At 35.9% G+C, this 21,493-nt stretch overlaps 1 protein-coding gene across 1 annotated transcript in view; it reads left to right on the top strand.

The window, feature by feature from the left end:
- NALCN (sodium leak channel, non-selective) overlaps positions 1–21,493 on the top strand; it is a 516,511-nt gene that overhangs the window by 224,411 nt on the left and 270,607 nt on the right. Inside the window, 3 exon segments of the mRNA XM_020964043.2 lie at positions 5,900–6,042; positions 6,168–6,272; positions 14,170–14,256. Coding sequence (XP_020819702.1) covers positions 5,900–6,042; positions 6,168–6,272; positions 14,170–14,256 — 335 coding nt within the window.

Raw genomic sequence — 21,493 nt, 5'->3', positions numbered from 1 at the left:
CATGCTCACCAGCTTTAATGAGGTACACTCCATCCCTGGCCAGGAGTCTGTTATTTCTTTTTTAAGACTTGGTTAAGAAATTCAAATTTTATTCTCAGGCCCCATCTTCTTAAGGCACAGGATCTTGCCTAAACTAATAAATGCTTGTCTTTTATTACAGACCAATACATAGGACCATAATTAGTGAATTTGCAGATCAATTCTCTGATTAGCCCAGAATTGATCTTTAATTGTAACATGAATCCTTGATATAAGTATAATCTTTAACTATTAAAAAATCTGTATCTGAATAGAAAATTTTCTGTAGTGAAATTAGCTTGGTTAGTCTTTTTTTTTTACTTTTCTAGGTATCTGTTGATTTACTGGAAATCCTACTTATCTTGTTGATGGAAGAAATGTGGTTTTTTTTCATTTCCTAATGAATTATCCTCCATGAATATAATCCATAAATTCAGGAGTTTGCAAATGTCTTAAATGTAGCGAACCATTCTTTATTTTTTTTTAGTGACGCAATTGGGGTTAAGTGACTTGCCCAAGGTCACACAGCTAGTATATGTCAAGTGTTTGGTCTGAGGCCAGATTTGAACTCAGGTCCTCCTGACTTCAGGGCTGGTGCTCTATCCACTGTGCCACCTAGCTGCCCCATGTAGTGAACCATTTTATTTAAAATACATTTTTTAACTCTCAGGTATAAGTGTTTCAACTGCAGAAGGTAATGTTGAAACCTATTTTTTGTTGAGGGGAGGTTATGAATAAGGAGATGGGGTCAGCCTTATTTACAATTCATTATGCTGCTTGGTGGCATAGTGGAAAGAAGGCTGGTCTTGGAATCAGAAAGACAAATTCACTCTCAGACAGTAGCTATGTAATCTTGGGTAAGTCACTTAATCCTGCCTCAGTTTCCTCATCTGTAGAATGAAAAGGAAATGGTAAGCCCCTCCAGTGTCTTTGCCAAGGAAACTCCAAATGGAGTCACAGAGAGTTCGATATGACTGAAATTACTTAACAACTACAAATACTTCCTAAGACACACAACATAAAAAGTACTGAAAATACTCTTAAATGATACAGATTACATCATTTCTAGATCTTGATAGGTGGTTTAATGACTGGTTTAATGACCATTCGCTTAATTCCAAAAACATATACTCTGTCATCTTGTGGATAGCCTTCTAGTGATGAGTCTTTTTTGAGTCCTCAGATTAAAGATACTTATGCCATTTCCAGAACAATAACTGAAGCCTTTTGGCTTGGTAGGACCTGCCACAGCCTGTGTTCCACTGGCTTAGTTCCTAGAAGCCCAGTGTCCTATCTGTATCACACTATTAGAGTAGGAAAATATTTATCCAAAGCTATATTTTACTAAAGACTTTGGGAGAATTAATCTAATTATTTGACTCATATATAAATTAGATAGTCTTCCTAACAAAGGTAGGGAGGAAATGCTATTTAAATCCTTGAAAAATAATTAGCTGTGTTACTTGAGCAAGTTATTTTCTGTTCCTTAGAATCTTCCTTTATTAAATGAGTGGGTAGGACGAAGGTCCCTTCCTGTTCTAATGTTTTATGATTCTGTGATATGGCCAATAACAAAATGTAATTCATTGTTCAGATCCAAGGATGAATTAGCCTTCTTGGATTTATTTTAAGATATGTTTTTGTTAACGCTTCAAACAGAAATATGCATTTTTAGATACAAGAATAACATTGAGCCAATCCCTTGGTTATTCAAGCTATTATTGTCGTCATTTGGTTGTTAGGCAGGATATTGGGTAAGTTGTGATTAATTCTTTCAGGATATTAAGTATCAAATTCAATGGAATATGACTTTTTTCCTATACTTAGACAACTTAGAGATTTATCCTCTTAGTTTCACTTTTCTTTGTATCTATCAAAGTTATTTTGTTCAGTGTTAAGATGAAAATAGAAGAAGGACTGAATTTTTAGACATTGAGAGATTAGTTTTCTCAGACACAGGTCTCTGCCAAAAAGAAAATATGAAAGTCAGTAAATGGGAAAGTTAGAAGACCCTGAATATTTGCTTTTCCTTCCTGCCATATTCTAGGATAGTCATTGCAAAATATGATTGAAAATACCCTTTGCGTCAGAAAAGATAAATTGTTTTGTCTTTGGAAACTTGGAGCTATTTGTTTTCAGTCACAGACATTGACCAGATTGGTAAGGATCTAGCTTATCTGCCCTAAGATGCAACTCAAAATTTCAGGGGAAATTTATGGCCTTCTTAGTCAGTTCCATCTGAAGAGGATGAAGGAGTTATCTGGAGGCATAGACTGATTAGAGCCCATGGCTAGGAAAAGTGCCATTACTTGAAGGTTAATACTAAGGACAAAGCCATCAATTGAGAAGAAATATGAGAGAAGATTAAATAGGCAGGATGTTATAGTATTATAGTGCCATCTAATGTGAGTTCTTTCTCCTAACCTCCAAGGCTTTCTTTCAGGATCTTTCAGGTCTCAGATATGGAGATCTGCTTGTGAGGGCTACACTCCTCCTACATAGAGGGCAACCACTATCCCTTCCTATCTTTTCTGACACCTTTGGCCATCTAGCTACCTACATTATCAGTCCCTCCTTTTCAAATGCCTGGGAGTGTCTAAGAACTGTGTCTCATAGACATTTCTGACTCATTGCAAGTCATTGGAGAAAGTAGTGTCCTGTGTCACAGGGTACATACAGGTCTGACTGTGTCACACAAGAAATTTTGGTGGCTGCCTATTACGTCTTTATCTTGTTATTCAGTCATTTCAGTTGTGTACAATTCTTTATGATCCCATCTGGGATTTTCCTGGCAAAGATACTGGAGTGGTTGGCCATTTCCTTCCCCAGGTCATTTTACAGATGAGGAAACTGAGGCAGACAGGGTTAAGTGACTTGCCCAGGGTCACAAAATTGTACGTGCCTAAGGCCATATTTGAGCTCAGGAAGATGAGTCTTTGTGACTTCAGGCCTGGCACATTATCAACACCCCTATTGCATCTAGGATAAAATATGAATTTCTTGCTTGGCATTTAATATGCTTAAGATATGACTCCAATCTGTCTTTCCAGCTTGATTTCCCATTTGTTCCCCTTCATGTACTTCAGATTATATGTATTCCAAACTGCCCTATTTGCTGTTTCTCATAATTAACATTCCATAGCTTTCTCTCATGCTTTCATACAGGCCATCCCCAATGCTTGGGATGCTTTCTCTCCTCCTTTTTGCCTCTTGGAATCCCAAATTTCATTCAAGGATTAGCTCAAGTGCCATCTGTTACACGAAGTCTTTCCTTATTCCCACCAATTATTAATGCTTTCCTGCCAATTTACTTTGTCTGTATTTCCTATTTACTTATCTGTAAAAATGTTATTTCCTTGACACAGGATTAATTGCTTTGGAAGGAAATTTAGATATGTCCTTCCAGTATTCATAGGAACTAGAAGGTCATCTCATTTAACCATCCATTCAATGCTTGAATCCTCTATTTCGTGTCCTCTAAAGTCTCTGTTTAAATATTTCCAGTGAATAGGAACTTCCTGCATGAATAGCCACACACACACACACACACACACTCACACACACACACACTCACACATGCACATATATGCATAGATACATATACACATATATAGATATTTATATGCATGTATTTATGTGGATATATATATGTGTGTATATACACAAACATAACTATATGTATATGTCTCTGCATATATATATATATATATATATACATACACATATACATACATATACACATACACCTATATACATAAATGCATACATAACACAAACACACACACACACACACATACACACACACGCGCGCGCGCACACACACACATAGCTGTGAATTGCAGAAAGTTCTATTTTATATTAAGTCAAAGTATGCCTCCCTAAAGTCATTGGTTCTCTGGAAATAATTCTTCCAGCTTTTCTTTCTTCATATAACATGGTTGATATTCTTCATCATCCTAACTACCAACTTGTAACCACATTCCATGTCCTTATTGATTTCCTTAAAGTGTATATCATACTGGTTATCAGATGCCCAATAGGGATGACTCAATCTAAATCCATCAGCACTCTTAGAAAACAATCCTCAAAACTCATTTGGGTCAGACACATTTTCTGAACATGTTTTCAGTAGTCATAGATTACAAAAATAACATAGACCTATTAATCTAGTGATTATTTCTAAACTTCATTGGGGTGAATATTGTACCCACAATAAATGCTGTGTTGGACCTAGTTACTAAGAGAGAATTGACTGATTTCATTTTTATCTTTTTCTGATTTGGTCACCCTATACAAGAGAGGCTAACCATAAAAGCAATATGATAAATTGGATAGCCACCCTTATGAATCATATGGAATTACCCAATTTCTCCAACTAAGAGATTTCCTTTCCAGTTGGGTATAGACTTTGAATAACTCATTTTTTAACATCTAGCCATTCAATCCTCTCTGAATCTATTGTATTCTAAGCTTCTTGAGGACAAGACCATTTCATTTTTTATCTTGATATTCTGAATACCTAGCACAATCAATTCCATGCAAAGTAGGTACTTAGTACATTTGTTGAACTGAATTGAATCAAGTCACTTCTTTCCCCTAAAACAGGGCTGGAAATCTGGTTGCACCAGTGGACCTTACTGTTTTTTGTTTATAATATTAATTTCTACTTTTCAGCAGAAAATAAGCAATTAAAAATTAATCTTCAATGTCAATTTTCTGTGGATACCTATATTACTTTGAGCTAGGAGGTAATAACAATTATCTTAGATGGAAATGAACTACTTTTACTTGTTATATCCAATTTTATTTGTTTCATAAGGCCTCAATTGTATATAAAGCTACTTTGCTGGTAGTCATGGTTTGTTTTTCTGCTATCATTCTGTGTTAATCTTAGCTGTGGCCTTACCTAAAGATTTAGTTTCATACATGCTGTTATAATCCCTTTGCCCTTCTTTGGTAACTCCACCATCTGCCTCAATGTGCTCTTTTTTCAATTCTTTTCATAGTCGTCCAAACAAATAAGTCTTTTTTCTGAAGTTATGTTACTTAGAGATCAGCTGGGAGTTAGTTTCCTGATCAATTTTTTAAAAACCAAAAACCCAAAGGAAATTGGAACAGTGAAAAACATCAGCTACATTCAAATTAAAGAATTTGAGGTTCTTTTTTTTATTTCCTAAGCAGGCCCTAAGGCTTGTTGGCATCTGGAAATTTTGTTTAGTCTATGTAGCCAGTAATATGCTTAAATTCTATTCACCTGTTCATCTGAGAGGAAAGATTTGGAACAAGATAATGCTGCCAGAAGATGTGAAATAACATTTGGTACTTGACTAGTTCATACTTTGGTATTGAGTAAAGACTTCACAAACCAAAGATGGGCTTGGTGGTACTGATCTGAAGATGCCCAAATGTATTCATCTGTCCAAAGTAGCACTTCAAATCAAAAGCATAGTTTTAAATGTATTTCATATATAATAGATTCTATTTATTTGTTCCATAGATGCCAAGAATACATGCAAAATAATGGCCTTTTGAACCATAAGTCTTTAGGCCTCCTTGGTAACTTATTATTGCTTTACTTCACTTTCATGGTACACTTGTGTTAACATTTGAAAGTTTACCATCTCTAGATGGCTTTTAACCACCTCTAGATTGCCCCTGAATTGTCTCTTTGTGAATGAAATACCTAGAATCTCATTTCTTACATAAAAGGAATAGCTTACCTTTTTTTAAGTTTTGAGAACAAAAACCAATAAAGTGCTATCTAAAACATAATCCTTCTGGGAGAGCTTTTGTCTCTAAAAGACAGAAAGTTATTTTTTCTAAGAAAAGTTTATTTTTAATCTAAAAAAGAAACACAACGTGTTTCCCTTTCTATCAACAGGTACAAGCATTTTCACTGTATATGAGGCTGCCTCTCAAGAAGGCTGGGTCTTCCTTATGTACCGAGCAATTGACAGCTTTCCAAGATGGCGCTCTTACTTTTATTTCATCACCCTAATATTCTTTCTTGCCTGGCTTGTTAAGGTATTGTATAATTTGTTGGAATAAACCTGTCAGACATAGAAAATGTTCTACTGAATTTCTACTAGGTTTCCTCTGCTGAGTCTTATGGTAAGTCTGGTTTATATATCTATTTTTTTCCTCTTCAGAATGTATTTATTGCCGTCATTATTGAAACATTTGCAGAAATCAGGGTGCAATTCCAACAGATGTGGGGATCCAGGAGCAGCACTACTTCAACGGCTACAACACAGGTAAAGCATTGGCAGCATTTTAATTAATTCTAAGAAAAATAATTTTGATAAATTTCAAACATGAAATATGCGATAACTTGGTGTTAAAAAAAAAAGGCCTGCAGATTCATCCATGTGAATATCCTGTCAGCTGAGGCAGATTACAATCCTTCTGTAACTTAGTGAAAGGTATTCATTCATTGCTAGACCAAATTATATAGAATTTGGGGTCAGTCTCCTGGTCATAATCATTTTCCAAGCTTAGCTGAGTGATAGGATCTTGGATAATAGTCAAAAAGTACATTGTCAGGCTTATGTTCACAGCCTTTCCACAGTTAATTAAAATTTTCTCTAGCTTCTCTTCCACTTGCATAGCCTTCAAGAGTCCAAGATCACACCATAGCCCTGTGAAGACCGTAAATATGAAAATAATGGAATACTAAGAATCAGGATCTGCATCCCCATATTTATCCCGCCCTCTATTGTGTGTACCATAAGGAAGACTTACTGTCCTTTCTCATGTGTCTTTTATCAGAAGACAATAAAAAACCAAGAACTTTTCAGAGATAAAGCAGCTAGAAAACTTATTTTCTTAGAAATTTTGTGCTCATCTTACCTATAATTTTTTAATGGTCACTGATTCATATCACTGATTGACACTTGAGGCACATGAATATGTAATGATATTTGCTAATAACAATAACAACTAATATTTATATAGTTTAAGGTTTGCAACACACTTTGTTTCATCCTCACAATGCTTAGAGTTATATGCTATTATTATACCCTTTTTAAGATGAGGAAACTAAGGCAAATGGAGGTTAAATGAATTGCCCAAGGTCGCATAGCTTCTGCCTAAAACTGGATTTGAACTTATATCTTTCTGCGTGGTTCTAGAATTCTATACACTGTACCATGTAACTAGAATCATTAGAAAGGAAAATACATCCCAGTCTATAAATGTGACAAAGAAGAATTCCTCCTCTCCCCACTTCAACCCCTTGCTTTCTGTAGCTTTCACATGGTCTTCTTTAGGTTTACCAAAAGTTTCCATTTCCCTTACATCTAATGATTATTACTGATGTTTATATGACACTGTAAGTTTTGCTAAACCCTTGGCATACATTATCTCATTTGATCCTCACAAAAACCCTTTGAGGTAGGTACCATTATTATTCCCATTTTGCAGATGACTAAACAGACTCAGAAAAACTGAGTGATATGACTAGGTTCACACAGCTAGTGAATTACCTAAGGTGGGATTTAAGCCCATATTTTCCTGACTCTAAATCTAGAAACCTATCCATTATGCTTGATTGCCTCTTTGCTAAAACCAACAGGAGCACGGATATTAAATGTGATGGTATTTCAGGTCCAGGCTTTTTTTTTTCAGACAAACAGAAAGAAGACCTAGAAATTATGTCATCTCCTAACATAAAGGGAAAGGAAATAGATAATATAGCTTTTTATTTTTCTTATTTCTTTTTAGCATATTTGTGTGTGTGTGTGTGTGTGTGTGTGTGAGAGAGAGAGAGAAGAGAGAAGGAGAGAGAGAGAGAGAGAGAGAGAGAGAGAGAGAGAGAGAGAGAGAGAGAGAAATTATGAAGATGTGAAAAATACAGGAATAAAATGAGCAGTACTCCAAGGGAACCATTATTTCTTATCTTGAATTATAAAATAAACTTCTTTAAGGCAATTAAGGATGACTTTTTTGTCAAAGATCCAAAGTACATTTTTTCTTTGAAATATTTCACATGCCTTCCAAAATATTAACTACCAGACACTGCCTTAAATTACTAAAAGCAGACTTTTCCTGCTTATTGATTTAGGTATAATACCATTCATGAGCAGAATTATTACTTTTACATAGAACTTTAAAAATTTGTACATGGGCAAATATTATCCAAATTGAATTCAAGAAGGTAAATAACATACCTGTCAACTTCAAAGTAAGAAGTTAAGAATGTATAATGTTTAGTGCTATACTAACCTGTCTCTGCTGTGAAGCTTAAAATGTGTTCCATTTAGGCTTTAGAATTACTATTGGGACAAACAAGATATACTCAAGGAGTTGTGTATATTTTTGCTGCATGTGCTAAGAAACAAATTGCAGTAATATTACAGTATGAACCTGCTCATAGATCTTACATTCAAATGTACCTAAGAAATTATTTAAAATGGCTGCATACACAATTGCTTAATCAGCCATAATATTATAAGGTAAATACTATAATTAGAAATTAACTGTTATCCAAAAGCACCTCTCGGCATAGGTTTTTTATTTGGAATTATAACCTAGTACACATTTTCTACAAAAAATAAAAGATAAGGAAAGAAGCCAGAGCTGGGTCAAATACTTCTGTGGCAAAGAGGCAGAGAAAGTTGTTAAATCAATTGGAAAACATCTTGAAATTCAACAGAGGAAATAATACAAAAATTTGAGGGAAATCTAGATTTAAAAAAAGCTACTGCTGTGGACTCAGTTGCTAAGCAACAGAAATACATGTATTTCAGCCTGTTACAAAAAAAACGCTATTTACACTGCCTAGCAACCAGCCCTTCCTTCCTTCCTTCCTTCCCACCTCCTTAGGAGCAGCATGGCAAGTGGTCCTCATGCTCACTACAAGGTATAGCATAGAAAAAAATGCATTTGTTGTAGATTTATTACCTCTGTGATCTTTGGAGGGGGAAAAAATCTATACGTGAGCCCCACTTAAAGCAATTAACGCTCCTTTTCACAAGCAATCAAGTTTTCTACTCATGCTAAGTCATAAAGAAGCCTCTGACAAAAACTAAACAAAACAAACAAACAAGAGAATGGTGGGCATTATCTCATAAGCCCAAATTTGTTTCAAAAATGGAGGGTGGCTTTCTTCCTCTCTTTTAGCTCTGGAGTATTTGAATTTCTGAAGTATCCTTTAAAGAATGCTTTAAGCAAATTAAAAAGGGAACCTATCAATTTGCCATCATATTCTTAACTGAGTAAACTTTCTCTGTTAGAGGCTTGTTGGGGGTTGGGAGAAGTAAATTACATATTTGTCAGACAAAGGGGACTGAGACTTTGTAGCTTAGATGTAATTGTCTTTAATGCTCACTGCTGGAGACAAAAGGTAGTCACAAGACTGTCCCTACTTTTAAAAAATATATAACAGCCATTTTTTATTCATATTCTCACAGCCAAAAACCTAGTCTTCTGTAGTCAATGATCTAACAAAAAAACTCCTGGAGGTCAGTAAACAAAACAAATAAAACAAAATAAAAAACTAGAAGAATGAGATGGAAACTGATTTTACAACACTTGGGTAGTGAACAAAAGTGATTGTTTCCTGATGAAATGAAAACAGTGAGAATGCTTGATTAATCTTCAGCAGAGATGCAGAAAGTGAGATAGGAATGATAATTGGCTATGTATAAGTAACATGTCCTTATGGGGGTAGGTCTGATGTTAAGATGAGTCTCTATGATAGGACGATTTCCTTCTTCTACCAAGAAGACCCACACTATTTATACACAGTTCAATTAAATGCTTGGTTCCTCCCATTGGGATGTAAAACTTGGACTCAGAAGCAAACTTGATATCCATAAAGTATCCCTCAAGTCACACCATTTATTCAAATGAATGAGTTAACACAACCTCTGCAGGATGGATGGCTTTGCTAGCAATCACTGAGCAAATTCATGGTAGGAATAAGGAGTCTGACGCTTCTGTGGATATGGTAGATCTTTAGGGTCAGTGTTTTACAGTTCTTTTTGGGGCCACAGGAATACCTCAGTTCAAATCCTGTGCCCAGTACTTACCGAGAACAAGTCACTTACCTGAATTTACTTGTCTGTAAAACAGGGTTACCAATACCTACTACACAAAGCATTTGTGAAGCTCAAAGAAAATACTGCATGTAAATTTGTTTACTTTAAAAGAGTTATACTAATATCTGTTATTATCTGCTCCAATTTAGAAACATACTTCAGTTCCAGTTTTTATTTATAAGGTTTGATCTACCTCTGGCCCTACACTTACTAAGCACTGCCTCCATACCCAAAATCTGGCATGGGATGTAGAGTGGCATATGATGGGTTTAGGGGTAAGGAAACAGCAATTGTTAGTAGGTTTATCACGGATAGTATATGCAGTATATTTTTCCAACAATAGAAGGGACCATCTCTGGGTCATAAGAATTAGAAGTTACATTCTATGAGAGATTCATGAGAGCTAATATAGAAAGTCTGGAAGTGGAAAGGGGAAGAAGTAAAAGAATGAGAGGAGAGAAGGGAAATGAGATTGTTCTTATTAATCCTACCATTCCCACCAAGAGATCTTGATAATGCCATTACTAAGACATTAAAATGTAAAAGGTAGTTTCTGTACCCTTTAATATTCTGTTCAACTTCAGTATAAAAGTGTAATAATAGAATAGAAAAGGGAAAGTATTTTGATAAGGAAAACTACTTCCTCCACCAAAAGGAATACGTGTACCACTTTAAGTTTTAAGACAAAAAGCTTGCTTTAAAAAATTAAAGTTTATAGCAATTTAAGAGATACGTCTCCACATGAAAACACATTAGAAATATATATTAGAAAATTACTTAATATACATATATTAGAAAACATGTTATGTCATAATATATTCTAATACTTATTATATGTATACATACATATGAAAAATATTTGAAATCACTTTAGTGAGTGCAATGACTAGGAATGTCCTTTATAGCATTCGGTGTGAGGAGAATCTAGGTTGTAATAAGGAGTCATAGGAACAGGATAATAGTTCAGTCATGGAAAGTGAAAAAAGAGAATTAAATTTAGGGAAGTTGAATATATTATTTAATATACTCATTAATTTATTATTTATATATTTTATGTTACATATTATATTGTATTACATGTTTATATATTATATTATAAAATAGTTTGGGACAGTAAAATAGTTTTTAAATATATTATTTAATAATGAAGTTGAGCTATATATCCACCCTCATTAGCTTGTGTAACTTACGACTACATTCAGTTTCCAGATGATTAATTTCTTAAAAGATCTCCAACATATTTATGACTTGAAAGATAATACACACATATAGGTATGTATATATGTGTATACATATATACACACATATAGGTATGTATATATGTGTATACATATATACACACATATAGGTATGTATATATGTGTATACATATATACACACACACATATATATGTATATGTATATGTATACACACATATACATGAGAAGGAAAATGAGATTGTTCTTACAAGTAAGAGAGAGACATGATTTTATTTCTTGCTATGAATAAACTAAAATTTTCACTTTGTATTTATCCATTTTCCCCACTATGTTTGTTTTTTCTAGTTGGCTTTCTCTTCAAGTAATCCTTCTGTACATTACCCCCACATAGCTCTTCATTATTTTTTCCCCATATATTCGTTGAACCCAACCCCTCCATCCCACCCCAAATATTTCCTAAATAGCTTTGAATTCCATCACCCATTACTATTAATCCCTAACAACTGTAATCTTTTATGTCCCTATAGGGTTGAAGTTAATGGTCCTAATAAAAGTATTCAGTGGTCATGGGATGGGTTTGGAAAATTACACCAATTTTTTTTAAAAGCACAAAACATTTTTAATGTTTGGTATATAGTACAGATATCATCAATAAACAGTTACTTCTTTTTGGCTCCATATTTAGCTTCTTATTGGACTGATTTTATCACTCTACTTTTGCAGCAAACCTGCCCTTAAGTGAAGAAGAGTTGTATAGGGGAAGGGGAGGGAATAGGAATAAGCATTTAATTAGTACCTTCTATGTGCCAGGCACTGTGCTAAGCTCTTTTTCCAAATATTACCTCATTTAACCTTCACAACAACCCTGCAAACTAGGTTGTTATTATTGCCCTCATTTTATAATTGAGGAAACTGAAGCAAACAGGGGTTAAGTGATTTGCCTAAAGTCACATAGCTAGTAAGTGTCTAGGGCCAGATTTGAGCTCAGGTCTTCCTGACTCCAGGTCCAATGCTGTAACCACTATGCAATTACTTACCTCTAATAACAACTGAGAGAATGCCTAGAAGCTGCCCAGGGCCTGCTTTGCAAACAGTTATTGCAGAGACTCTGCTTAGATGACCTTAGAAAAGCTGCATTCATTCATTTCTGCCCCAGATGATCAAAACCTCACTCTTGATTTGAAAGACGAGACAGAAACTGAACACATTTGCATGTCCTTCCCTTCATTTCACACAAAGAAGTGACCTTGGCAGCATACTATTACTGATGATTAAATTGATTTATTTGATTTTTGTCCAATGGAAAAATTAATTTAACACAGAAAATTAGTCTGCTGCTGATCAAAGAAAATAGGTACCCCAGGGATCTTGGGGCCATGATAAGAGAACACAGGATATATCAACAGAGGGTTTTTTGCTTATGATTGACAGGATTGGTTTGGCCTTTTGTCCTTAGAAGGGAACTGGAGTTTGTTCGATGACTTTGAAGAAAGAGATTTCTGGTCAGCTTATATGGTCTCAGAGTTACAGAAGAATGGGTTGTTCATGATTCTTTCCCAGAGTATAACTTGTAAATTGACTTGTTTCCTACTAAAAAGAAATGAAGCCTATGACTGGACAGATAGAATTAACAGTGTTTCTGACATATTTAGGCAGAGCTACATGATGTAAATAATTGCTATAGTTATATTGTATCTTAGCAAGTGAACATGCACACACACACACACACACACACACACACACACACATACACATACATTCACAGTCCTAGATATTCTTCTGAGGCCTAGATCATCTCTGAATTGTGTCATTCACACTTTACAACCTCTGCAACAACTATTTGCCTTTTAATACAGTCAAACTATTCAGATGACCTACTATCAGATGTTTACCCTATGTTATGGGATATGAGAATTATGGAATATCATACCTTCTCATATTTCCTCTTTTACTCCACTAGTGAATAAAGGGGCAGTTTAACACAAGGATGTAAGTATATGAGGCAGAAAAAACATTTACATTTTTAAATGGTGTTCTATAATAGAGATGATAAAATGTTAGCTCCTTTTGTTATAAAATACCTTTGATTAGTAAAATAAAAATTATTATTTCATTAGAGGACTAAGAGGAGAAAATATTGGTGGGAAAAAATGTAAATGGGTAATAATTCTTTCTACCAGGTACCTATTTAAAAGGTGAGATATTTGTTAGAAGAAGCAGTGGTTGTGGTGGGTTTAACCAGGGCCTCTAAAATTAATGAAAATGCATTTGAGACTCAATGTGTAGATTTGAGAAGCAAGAGATATTATTCCCTGGTGTTGAGAAACACAACTAAGACTAGTTGGTCAAAAGTAACTGCTTGTTTCTGAAACATGCATACAATTTCAGCTCAACAGCCCAGTTTTGGCTTATTTTGAATACTCTTTCTTTTTGCTACTGATAGCAGTGTCAATTTCCTACCTTTAAGATCAGCCTCTATACCTAATCACATATATCCCCAAAGAGACCTTAGATTTGTTCCGCCCTGTATCTCAAGAGGGAAGATTCTTTTAGGAAATTTGTGACAACTACATTTTATTGGCTTCATATTACCTGTACTCCTAATTAATGGCATTGGAACGTTCAGCTTGATTTATTTACCTTCACCTATTTTCTGCATTACTGGGATATACTTATAATAATGAGCTTTATATGTGATAGCTAAAATATAATTTTCACATTGATTTAAAATAACAGTGCTAGAAATTAAAATGGTAAGCAACATCATGATGAATATTTGCATATTCATAAATTTACATAGCGCAAAACTGAACTTATATGAAAAGATAGAGTCTTGACCTGGTATATTTACCTATTAATATGATTGTATCCTTGTTTCTCCTTTTCTTTCTTTTTTTTTTTTGCCTTGAAGATGTTTCATGAAGATGCTGCTGGAGGATGGCAGCTGGTAGCTGTGGATGTCAACAAACCCCAGGGCAGAGCTCCAGCTTGCTTACAGGTATAGTTCAATACTATTTCTATAGAATCACCCACAATTGTTAGCTTTGGTTGTAAACAACAACCCTTACTTTTCTTAGAACTCTAGATTCTCCGTACTTACTGGTTAACTAATCAACCCCAAGCATTTGGTGCTTAGTGATGAAAAGCCAAGATGTTTATGGTTATGTTGATAAAGAAAGAATTTGTGGTGAGGTAGAGGAGGAGTTAGGTGTCAGGACATTAACATTTCCAAAAGCATTTCAGCAGATATTCATATCCATCTATCTATCTACCTACCTACCTATCTACCTACCTATCTATCTATACACACACATATACAAACATATAAACATATATACTGTAAAATATACACTGAGTAAGTATAGCTTATTTGAGGATAAGGAGAGAAAAAGGAATGCAATTTGTGTTTTAAGAATTAATCACTGGGACACTAATATACTGTTGGTGGAACTGTGAACTGATCCAACCATTTTGAAGAGCTAGAATTATGCCCAAAGAGTTATAAAACTGGGTATAACCTTTGAACCAGCAATACCACTATTAGGTATGTTTCCCAAGGTGATCGGGGAGAAAGGAAAAGAACCTATATGTTCTAAAATATTTATAGCAGCTCTCTTTATGATGGCAAAGACCTGAAAATTTAGGAGATGCTCGTCAATTGGGGAATGGCTAAATAAGTTGTGGTATATGTTTGTGATGGAATATTATTGTGCTATAAGAAATGATGAGCTGGTTGATTTTAGAAAAACCTGGAAAAACTTGCATGAAATAATGAAAAGTAAAATAAGCAGAACCAAAAGAACTATGTGTACAATAACAGCAATGTTGTTTGAAGAATAATTATTGATTAATACTAAAATCAACTACAAAGTGCCTATGAAGGAAGATGCTATCCACCTTTAGAGAAAGAAATGATAAATAGAAGTATGATTTTTACATATAATTATAAAACTGTGTCAAATGATGTTCTTCTCTAGTGTAGTAGGAAGGGGTGGAGGGAGACAGATTAGAAGTTAAAACATAACAAAAAAAAAGAATTTTTTTTCCTGAGGCAATCAGGGTTAAGTGACTTGTCCAGGGTCACATAGCTAGTGAGTGTGTGAGATCAGACTTGAACTCATGCCCTCCTGACTCCAAGGCCAGTGCTCTATCCACTGCACCACTTAGCTGCCCCCAAAATATTTTAAAAAGAATGAATAATGCTATCTTAAATTCACACAATATTTTGTAGGTTTCATAGCGTTTTAAAGGGTTTTACTCTTTGATCATTGTGGTTTCCCTCTAAGTTAAGTAGGGCAAATATTATCCTTATTCTACAAGAACTGAAGCTCAGAGCATTTAAACAACTTAAATTCACACAGATTTTAAGTGACTAAACTCAAATTAGAGCTCAGATGTTCAGACTCCTTCCTGGTCCATTACCTCCACAAAACAATCCCATGTTTTGAAATAATTTGTCAGTAAAACAAACATTTGTAGAAGTAAAACAAAATCAAATCAAGTGTTATCTGCTTGAGCAAACCTTTGTTGAACAAAATAAACTTTGTTTTTGACATACATTAATAGATCCCTGAGAGATGCAATTTGGACTACAGCATATGTTTTCTAAGTATATAGGACAAGTTTTGTGTTGTTGTTTTTTTTTTTAATGCAAAGTCTTGGAAAGACCAAAAGATCAATGGCAAAGTTTATCCCCGTGGAGTTATACACACTTGTAAAAAGGTAAATGAGAGATCAAAACAGTCACTTTTAGTAAGAATTGATGCTGAACAGTTGAAGATTGTAGATAGTGAAGCCACCTTTTGAAAAGTTTAATATAAGTAGAGCAATATACTAGGTAGATAGATTTATTTAGTTAAGATTTAGATGGAGAGTAAGAATAACTTAAAACAGAGATCTGTGAGGTTATGTTTTGGCAATAGTAGTAGAGATGGAAGGATAGATGTGGGAGAGGTCTGTCCAGGAAGAAATGACAAGACTTGATAGCATAATATGTTTGGTGCATAGAGGGTAGTGAGAAGTGAAATATTACTACAAGGTTATGAGAATAGTGAACTCCTCATACTTCCCTTAGAACACAAAGCTGTCAGACTAGGAGAAATAGATTTAGTGTGCTGTTGATTTTTCGGTGTTTGTTCTAGACTATTTCTCTTCCATCATCACTCCATAGTTGTCTCTCTCTCTTTTTAAGTCTGTGATATCTGCTTATAATATCCTTAGTTTAGTTGCTATTAAAGTCCACTTATTTCTATTTATGGTACCCTTGACCTTCTAGGGTGGGGGGGAGGGGGAAGCAAAAAAAAGTTTAAGAAACTGGCTACTCATCTCTGCCTTCTGATCTTTTAAAAACGTTTTAATATCTTTTGTTTTCACACCACTTTCACATCCAAATATATACTTCTTCCCTTCCTTGCACAGCAATCCAGCTCTTTTAACAGAATTTTTAAAAGGAAAAAATAATTCATCAGAAGCAACCAACACTTTACCTGTATGACATTGTATACAATTCTCTTTCCCCACCTCCCCCCACTCAAAGAGTTCATGGAAGTACAATGACTCAACTCTTCTCTTGTTCAAGTCTTCTTGGGCATTATAATTACAGCTTTAAGTTTTGAGGGGTTTCTTTTAGCATTTCGGTAATCATTATATTATAAGCTCCTTGAGGGCAGAGACTGTCTCTTGTCTCTTTTTGTATCCCCAGTCCTTAGCACGGTGCCTCTGATATATAATTTGTTTTAGTCAGGTTGAGTCCAATTCTTTATGACCTCATTTGAGGCTTTCTTGGAAAAGATACTGGAATGCCACTTTCTTCTCCAGATCATTATACAGATGAGAATGAGGCAAACGGGGTTAAGTGACTTGTCCAGGGTCACACAGCTAGTAAGTGTCTGTGGCTGAATTTGAAATCAGGTCTTCCTGACTCCAGGCATGGTACTAACTACTGTGCTACCCAGCTGCCTCCTGGAACATAAACTTAATAAATGTTTATTGATTGATTAATCATTGTACATATTATTTCTTCAGCAGTTCATATAAGGTTTCTTATGCTTTTCTGATTTCTTCCTATTCATCGTTTCTTATGATATACTAATAATGAACTGTATTCGTGTACCGTACTTTATTTAGCCATTCCAAAACTGATACACATTTACTTTGTTCTCAGGCCTTTGCTCACATACAAAAGTGTTGCTAAATAAATAAATATATTGTTGTATATGGGACTTTCCTGTCTTTTACTTCCTTGGAATATATAAAACTCCCTGTGGTCTTCTTGAGTGTTTTTAACCTCAATCATGTATAAATGACTGATACCCTGTATTCATAATTGCGCAACTTTCCTAGCACAAGACTGTCCATTTCCCAGATCTATATATTTTCACTGGCTGTCGCCCATGCTGAAAATTCTGTCTCTTCTCATCTGTGCCTCCTGGCTTCCTAGTCTCATCTCAAAATCCCTCCTTGACGGGGGGGGGGGGAGCCAAGATGGCAGAGTTAAAGCAGTGACTTGCTTGACCTCTCCCCTAAACCCCTCCAAATATCTGTTAAAAATGGCTCTAAATAAAGTCTAGAGCACAAAAAGACAGAGTGAAACAAATTTCTAGCCCAAAGCAATCTGGTTGGTTGATGGGAAAGGTCTGTTGTGCTGGGCTGGGAGAAGAGTGCAGTTCAGCCTGGGGCATGCAGGCAAAGACCAGGCCTCAGCCGACTGAATCACAGGCAGCTTTGTGGTTTCTAAACTTCTCAACCCACAAACTCCAAAGACAGCTTAGAAGGTCACTAGGAAAGGTCTGTCAGACCTTGGTGAGAAAGGAGCTTGGCTTGGCTTAGCCCCAGTCCTGGGGCAACCCCAGAGCGGCAGCTGCTTTCAGAGCTCTTGAACCACAGACTGGGGGGGATCAAGCTGCTGTCACAGGGGGATTGCAGGAATCTCATTGTTGGTGCTGAGGCAGGATTCTCTTGTTTTGCCTGTGCTTGGATATGGATCACAGTCCTAGGTGGTGGTCCTGCAGTTATGCCTGGACTGGCATAGCTTGTGGTGGCCAAGAGGGAATCCTCCTTACAGATCAAAGGCAGAAAAGAGTGCCTATGAGCCAGGAAAAGAGTGCAGGCCAGGGGGCAGGTAGGTGGTGCAGTGGATAGAACACCAGCCCTGAAGTCAGGAGGACCTGAGTTCAAATCCGGCCTCAGACCAAACACTAGACATTTCTTAGCTGTGTGACCCTGGGCAAGTCACTTCACCCCAATTGCCTAAAAGCAACAACAACAACAACAAAAAGCGCAGGCCAGGAAAGGAGTAAACACCTTTCCTTTGATCATACCACCTTGGAAGAACTGAAAATTTACAGGTCCCTAGAAGTATCTCTGAAACAGCTGAAGATTGGGATAGTATGCTCTCCATAGTAGAAGCAAGGCCCTACCTTAACAAAGATTGTAAAGGTCAGGTAATTGGTGGGGAACATGAGCAAACAGTATTAAAAAGGCCCTCAGACTATAGACTCTTACTTTGGTGACAAAGAAGATCAAAACATTCAACCAGAAGAAGACAACAAAGTCAAAGCTCCTACATCCAAAGCCTCCAAGAAAAATATGAATTGGTCTCGGGTCATAGGAAGGCTCAGAAAAGGATTTTGAAAATCAAGTAAGAGGAGTGGAGGAAAAATTGGGAAGAGAAATGAGAATGATGCAAGTAAATCATGAAAAACAAGTCAATAACTTGCTAAAGGAGACTCAAAAAATTACTGAAGAAAATAACACCTTAAAAATAGATTAACCCAAATGGCAAAAGCGAATGGAGAGAAGAATGCTTTAAAAAAGCAGAATTGGCCAAATGGGAAAGGAGGTCCAAAAGCTCACCGAGGAAAATAATTCCTTAAAGATTAAAATGGAGCAAATAGAAACTAATGACTCCATCAGAAATCAAGAAATTATAAAACAAAACCAAAAGAATAAAAAAATAGGAGGCAATATGAAATATCTCACTGGAAAAACAACTGACCTGGAAAACAGATCCAGGAGAGATAACTTAACAAACTTTTGCACTACCTGAAAGCCATGATCAAAAAAAAGAGCCTGGACATCATCTTTTAAGAAATTATTAAGGAAAACTGCCTTGATATTCTAAAACCAGAGAGTAAAATAGAAATTGAAAGAATCCTCTGATCACCTCCTAAAAGAGATCCCCAAAGGAAAACTCCCAGGAATGTTATAGCCAAATTCCAGAGTTCCTAGGCCAAGGAGAAAATATTGCAAGCAGCCAGAAATATTGTAGAAACACAATCAGGATAATACATGATTTAGCAGCTTCTACATTAAGGGATCAGAGGGCTTAGAATATGACATTCCAGAGAACAAAGGAACTAGGATTAAAACCAAGAATAGCCTACCCAGCAAAACTGAGTGTAATCAACGATGGGAAAAAAAAATTGATGTTCACTGACAGAGGAATTTAATACACTCTTGAGAAACCAAAGCTAAATAGAACAATTGACTTTCAAATACAAGACTCAAGAGAAGCATGAAAAAAGTAAACAGGAAAGAGAAATCATAAGGGACTTATTAAAGTTGAACTGTTTACATTCCTACATGGAAAAATGATATTTGTAACTCATGAGACCTTTCTCCTTATTAGGATAGTTGGAGGGAATATATATAGACAGAGGGCATAGGGTGAGTTGAATATGAAGGGATGATATCTGAAACATAAAATTAAGGGGTGATAGAGGCTTGTACAAGGAGAAGGAGAAAGGAAGAGGTAGAATGGGGTAAATTATCTCACATAAAACAGACAAGAAAAAGCTTTTACAGTAGAGGGGAAGTAGGGGGAGGTAAGAGGGAATGAGTGAATCTTACTCTCATTGGATTTGGTTTAAGGAGGGAATAATATACACACTCAATTGGGTGTGAAAATCCATCTTACCCTACAGGAAAATAGGGGGGAAGGGGATAAGAGGGGGGTATGATAGAAGGGAGGGCAGATTGGGAGAGAAGGTAATCAGAAACAAACACTTTTAAGGAGGGACAGGGTCAAAGGAGAGAATAGACCAAATGGGGGGGCAGGATACAATGAAGGGAAATATGGTTATTTTTTCACAACATGACTATTATGGAGGTGTTTTGCATGATTGCACATGTATAGCCTGTGTTGAGTTGCTTGCCTTCTCAATGAGGGTGGGTGGGGAGGGAGGAAATAAGAGAATTTGGAACCCAAAGTTTTAAAAACAAATGTTAAAAATTGTTTTTATATGCAACTGGGAAATAAGATATAGGCAATAATGTATAGAAATCTATCCTGCTCTACAGGAAAATAGAAGGGGAATGTAATAAGAGAAGGCCGGGGTGATAGAAAGGAGGGCAGATTGGGGGAAAGGGGTATTCAGAATGTACACTGTCTTGGGGTGAGGAGAGAGATGGGGAGAAAATTTGGAACTAAAATCTTACGGAAGTGAATGTTGAAAACTAAAATAAATTTTTAAAACATCCCTCCTTCTGTAATTATATATCTTGTTTGTTCATAATTGTTTCCACATCTCCCCCATTAGGCTGTAAGCACTCTGAAGGCATGAATAATTTTTGCCTTTCTCTGTATCCCTAGCATTTAGCACAGTGTTTGACACATAGAAGGCACTTAATAAATGCTTGTTGCCTTGACTTCCTGAATTCCATTGACTTTTATCTTCATTCTACTTAATTCACCAGCACATCCACAGCTTAGACTTCAGTCATTATTCAAAATTGTCCCACCTTCACAGAATGTCAGACTCCGGAATTTTCCCAGGTCACTTTCCCCACCCAGTTACTCTGCTTAATTAGCTCCCCATCCTCATCTCCATTTCCTCATTCCCTCAGTATCCTCCCAGTCTATCAATCTCTTTCTGGCTTCACTGTGCCTACCCTCCAAGTCTTAACCCCACATTCCACCCATTCACGAGTCCCCATTCTACAATTCCTTTACATTTCATCTTTCTCACCAGGCCAGCCCCAGGGAACTTTCACTGTCTGCTTTCTCCATTCCAATCAACATACTGTTCAGCAGACCCTGAATGATTTAAAATGACCCAAGAAATAAGTCAAAGTCTAGGTTTATAGATTTGAGAATGATCTGCTTACAGATGATATCAGTACTGTAACAGAATCTATCAGAGAGAAGCAAATTATAGAGAAAGGACATAAATGTGAGGACTTATGAGAAGAAATGAAAAATTAAAAGGAAAAATGTTTTGAGAACTGTTGTGATC

Source organism: Phascolarctos cinereus, unplaced genomic scaffold (assembly GCF_003287225.1).
Source record: "Phascolarctos cinereus isolate Bilbo 61053 unplaced genomic scaffold, phaCin_HiC Scaffold_7;HRSCAF=346, whole genome shotgun sequence".
Classification (NCBI taxonomy): Eukaryota; Metazoa; Chordata; class Mammalia; order Diprotodontia; family Phascolarctidae; genus Phascolarctos; species Phascolarctos cinereus.
The sequence above is the reverse complement of the archived record's forward strand: the minus strand, read 5'-3'. Positions and strand labels throughout refer to the sequence as shown.